Source organism: Amphimedon queenslandica, unplaced genomic scaffold (genome assembly GCF_000090795.2).
Source record: "Amphimedon queenslandica unplaced genomic scaffold, v1.1 AMPQUscaffold_11760, whole genome shotgun sequence".
In the NCBI taxonomy this organism is placed as follows: Eukaryota; Metazoa; Porifera; class Demospongiae; order Haplosclerida; family Niphatidae; genus Amphimedon; species Amphimedon queenslandica.
In genome coordinates, this window is record NW_003547998.1 from 7136 (window position 1) to 11864 (window position 4729).

A 4729-nucleotide genomic window follows, 5' to 3' on the forward strand; every position below is an offset into this window, starting at 1 on the left:
CTGGCTTATTGGAAGTTATTGCACTCCTAAAAGTTTGGAACAGACTTTAAACTGTCCTTCTTAAGTTCCCCTCTCCTTCCCTCTTGCTGCGTTCTTTCTTTTAAGCACCTGAGAGGCTGAGGAGACTGCTCTCCGCACGGATTATGGCCGAGCAAGGAGCCGTCCCTGATATAAACTCTCCAGTAACTGAACCCTCTCTCTCGTCCTCTGTACAAGAGGTGAGTTTATGCCTTTTAGTAGTTTATGTCATTTATTATATGTCCTTTATGTATATATATGACTGTACAATACTATTATTATTATAGCATATACAGCTCCTTGTCACCACCCACTAGCCAAATTTCATATGAATTTGGCAAAGAATAATTATTGTTAAAAGTAGATGCAGAATTTTATTGTGTGTTATTGTAAATGCTGCTTTATAGTTCTCGTTGTAAACGTTCTTATCAGTGTGTATAGTTTGGTATGTTGAAGGTGTATTCATCCAGTGAGTAAATAATGGCATTTACCATAAGGAGCGTGTGTTCCTCTGGCTATGTTATTATTATGGTCATACCGTTATCATTATATATGGTGTTATTTAATTATCTTTATAAGGAGGGCATTGTGCATACTTTAACCTAAACTAGACAAAAATGAATACATTTTACCATGTACTAGATTTAAAATGTACCAGATGTTTACTCAATGAACTGGTCACTGCACTGGGTGTGTATGTAGTTATAATAATCTAATTATAATTATCTGTTAATTAAAGGGCTCTGGTCATATTATTACCGAATTGAGTTGACACTGTTATATAAATACTTTATAGATGTTCAGCTTTCATACTATAGATTTTCTTAGTCATTTTCTCATGATAGGCAGAATTGGAGAAAAGTTACTCCATAACATGCCTGTCTTCATCTTGTATAAAATAAACATTGTGTTATTTATTATTATCATTTCCTATTTTACAGACAGATCACAGTGAAAATGAGTATGTGATCATTAACAGTGATGCTTTTGCTGGAAAACTACTCAAGGATTTACTTAATGCAGTTAAAATTTTTCGTGAACAAGTCTCAAAGTTCGAGAAGCAATTGGAGGAACAACTGTCTCTTTCACAAACAAACAAGAAAGATATTGCTGAGCTGCAGGAGAGATTCCAAAAAGATCACGTTGAAAAGTTTGAGGAGCATTGTAAAGTTGTCGACGAATTGGCGCGTCTCTCTAAAGAAAATGAAGCACTGCGAAAGGAATTGAAGGCTACAAATAAAAAAGTGAAAGATTTAACCGATGAAGTGAAGAAAATGCAGACAGCAACTCCTGTTACGGAAACAGTTGAGAATGAAGCTGCCGCAGCAACTAGCAGTGTGATGGAGCCTCCTCCTTCTATCTTTTCTGATCTCCTATCAAAATTAGACGATTTAGCATCACAAATGGTACCAAAAGAAGAGACCAATAGGAGAAGATCGATCATAGAAACACACACTAATGAAGTACGCACTGCCAATAACCTACCGCCAAAGTCAGACAGCTTTGATGAGTCTGATTCGCTACAGCGTACCAATAGTGTTTCTAGTTCTAGTGTTTCTAGTTCTGGTATAGGAAGCAGTATTGGCCCTTCTACACTAGGTAGAGGTGATAGTAAATTGTTTAATATTGGGGAAGATGAAAATATACCGGCAGCTGATGAATCGCTTCCTCCTGAAGTCAAGTTGCGTCCCAAGACAACAAGCACACCGCTTAGACAAAGAAAGTCTATGACGGAGAAAGACCACAATATTCTGGAGGTTATATGGGCCATGGGTGATTTAGCAAATGCTTTAAAGAGACTAAATGAACAGTAAAAGCATTAAAATAGTTATTATCGTTGTACTTGTAATGTATGTATAATTACTATGTGATAGGTCATACCGTATACATCATAATAGGCGATAATTTTGGAGGGGCCATTCAGCAAGCGTTTTAATCATGCACTGGTATATTATATGCAAATCTGCACATCTGACTAACCAAATTTAAAAACCACCAATCACTAAAATTTTAGAAATTCCCTCCTACTATATGGTATGACTATTTTCTCACTTTAAAATTTATTCTTCTAATGTACATGTACCTTATTATATTCTTTTCTTCTTATTATCTATTATTGTTATTGTTATTGTTATGTTTTTCTATGACATCAAAATCTGTCATCATTGTCATGATGTCATTATTCGTCATGCATGCGCTGTGAGTACTATAGAGTGCGAATGAGTGTGACTATTAATAGAGTAAAAGAATTAATGACATTTACTATCAAAACAATAAAGCAAGAGAATGAGGAAATAGAATACACTAGGGGACAGACCATTGATGAATATGCTTATAAATAAGAAATTTCAGGGAGTTGTAATGTGCATGTCACACTTATATAAAAATAAAGGAAAATAGAGGAGCAGCTTAGTTGCAGAAAGGAAGAAATAAAGCAGAAGAGTCAAAGGAAGAGAGAGAAAGTATGGCTGATAAAAATCAAATAAATTCTGTGCAAGAGCCTGAGGAAGGACATGTAAGTGTGCAATTAAACTATATAAAGCCTGCATGGCTGTATCCCTGGCTTCTATTGTATGGATTCCTGGTTAGCATAGATCTATTGTGGCTGGACCAGTCAGACTAGATTTATTGTAGGATTAGACCTAATCTCTATCTTCAGGAATGTTGCATTGTGAGATGTTGTAGGCCTAGGGACTATATGGAAACCAACTGTTGATGAAACTAGGCTATAATTATGAGAAAGCATACAGCCTGGCTAGCTAGCCTGGTATGTAGCATAGTAGAAAAACCTGACTACATGCACATAGTCAGGCTAAGAAAGTAGCCAGACTAGCTAGCCTGTTTTTTGATATACTACATGTAGTAGAAACCAGGCTACTGTATGCATATAGCTCATAATAGCCATGGATATGTCTCTCTCTCTCTCTTCCCCATTCCCTCCTCTCAGGATAATGAAAGGACAGAGCTAGTGTTCCCATTGGAAAGGCTACACATAAGGACATCACAGCTTCTAAATAATGCTGACCAAAGGATGACGGAAATATTGAGAAAGATGACAGACGAAAGGTTCAAGAAGATGAATGCAGAGCAAGAAAAGCTAAAAGAAACGATGCTACAGATCCAAAAAGAATTGAGGGAAGCAAAAGAAAATGTTAAAGAAATAACAGAACTGAAGAAGAGAGTAGATGACCATGACAAGAGACTGAGAGTCGTAGAAAAAAGAGATCATCATGGTATGCTGCAAGTGCCAGTTGGAAGAAGGAATCCATCAGTAGATAGTGACGTGGGATATGAGAGCAGAGATAACAGCTCCAGTAGCCTTCGACGTGTCCTTGAGGAAGATGTTAATGAGGAAAAAACGCTACTAGGTCCTGAAGATTAAACAAATTAAAATAATATTATATCTCTCTTTGATTCTCTCTCTATCAAATCTTTATGTATCCGTCTTTTAACTATCCCTTTATCCCTATGTATCTGTTGATACTCTTTTTATCGAATTTCTGTCCACTCCTCTTTTCATATCTCTATCCTTAATTCTTCTCCAATCTCCATGCAACAAATGACTATGATAATAATTGTAATTATAATCATTGTCTTCTTGTCAATTATTGTTATTGAAATATACCTCAAACACAAATATGTTGAGCTATCTTGTTGAGAGAGAATCTATGGAATTAACTCTACGTGAAAACTCGTCAATATTTCCCCAAGTGATGACAAATTCTTATGTAACATATGTACTTAAATGCCATTCCTTTGTACTTACAGTAGTAGAGTTTACTTAACATGAGTAAAACTTAATTAGGAGCTAGTGGTTAGCCTGATTGAAACATAAACTATGAAATAGACCGTGAATTGCACAAACCCCTTATGTTATACGTACATAATGTGCACGTGTGCATGTATATATGTATCAGATTACCCTAAAGCCACTATTATTTGCAAGTACTAAGTTTTTGCATTTTTTGTGAGTGGCTTTAAAATCGCAAAATTAGTACTCGCATTTATTAATAATTTAGGTTCATCAATAGTTATTAATTGGGAAAAAGAGCAAAATCTTAAAAAATTAGTACATGCTAAATCAGTACCATTAAATATTTGTCTACTTAAAAATAACTGGCCTTTTATGTTATATGTACAAACCTTTTATGTTTTATGTTTTAACAAACCCCTTTATGTTATATGTACATAAATAATGTGTGCATGTATGCATCTGATTATGTTCTATCTTTGTATATGGCTTTTTTTGTGTAGAAATATAACATAAATGAAATATATCATAAATGAAATATAACATATATAAGAGGCTGATATGGGTTGATACACCCTCCACCTCGGATACTTTGAATTGATATGACCCTTGGGCCTTCAGGTGATATTAATTCAAAGTATCCTCAGTCTCAGGATATCAACCCACATATTGTTGTGCTATACATAACATATACATCAGCAGATATGTACTTTGTATGGCTTTTTTGGGGTAGACGATACTTCCCAATTATTTAGGATGGGGTAATTAGTGGGTGGTTTAGTTAAATATTGTCATTAAAACTATTAGCATAAACACATAAGAGAAGACAGTACAATAACACAGAGTGCATGATGTGATGTCATATGATGTCATATGATGTCTTCATTGAAATAATCCCCTCTAGCCCTTGAAACCACAAAGACACTCCATGATAGTATACAGCATCATTGGAATGAGGAT

General features: G+C 35.1%; 2 protein-coding genes across 2 annotated transcripts; both read left to right on the plus strand.

Moving 5' to 3' along the window:
• Nucleotides 1-6: 6 nt before the first annotated feature.
• Nucleotides 7-2094, plus strand: LOC109588935 (uncharacterized). The gene is made up of 2 exons (XM_020005036.1): nt 7-218; nt 960-2094. The coding sequence occupies exons 1-2, from the start codon at nt 144-146 to the stop codon at nt 1830-1832; spliced, it is 948 nt and encodes a 315-aa protein (XP_019860595.1). The 5' UTR covers nt 7-143; the 3' UTR covers nt 1833-2094.
• Nucleotides 2095-2400: 306 nt separating this feature from the next.
• LOC109588937 (uncharacterized) lies at nt 2401-3607 on the plus strand. Its single transcript, XM_020005037.1, has 2 exons — nt 2401-2533; nt 2966-3607. Exons 1-2 carry the CDS (start codon nt 2483-2485, stop codon nt 3398-3400), a joined length of 486 nt encoding a protein of 161 aa, XP_019860596.1. The 5' UTR covers nt 2401-2482; the 3' UTR covers nt 3401-3607.
• Nucleotides 3608-4729: the final 1122 nt, after the last annotated feature.

Excerpts from the sequence above, each read along its gene's own strand:
- LOC109588937 (XM_020005037.1), top strand. The coding sequence starts at position 2,483 with ATGGCTGATAAAAATCAAATAAATTCTGTGCAAGAGCCTGAGGAAGGA. Across the intron at positions 2,534-2,965 it reads AAGAGCCTGAGGAAGGACAT|GATAATGAAAGGACAGAGCT; the intron begins GTAAGTGTGCAA and ends CCCTCCTCTCAG.
- LOC109588935 (XM_020005036.1), top strand. The coding sequence starts at position 144 with ATGGCCGAGCAAGGAGCCGTCCCTGATATAAACTCTCCAGTAACTGAA. Across the intron at positions 219-959 it reads TCTCGTCCTCTGTACAAGAG|ACAGATCACAGTGAAAATGA; the intron begins GTGAGTTTATGC and ends CCTATTTTACAG.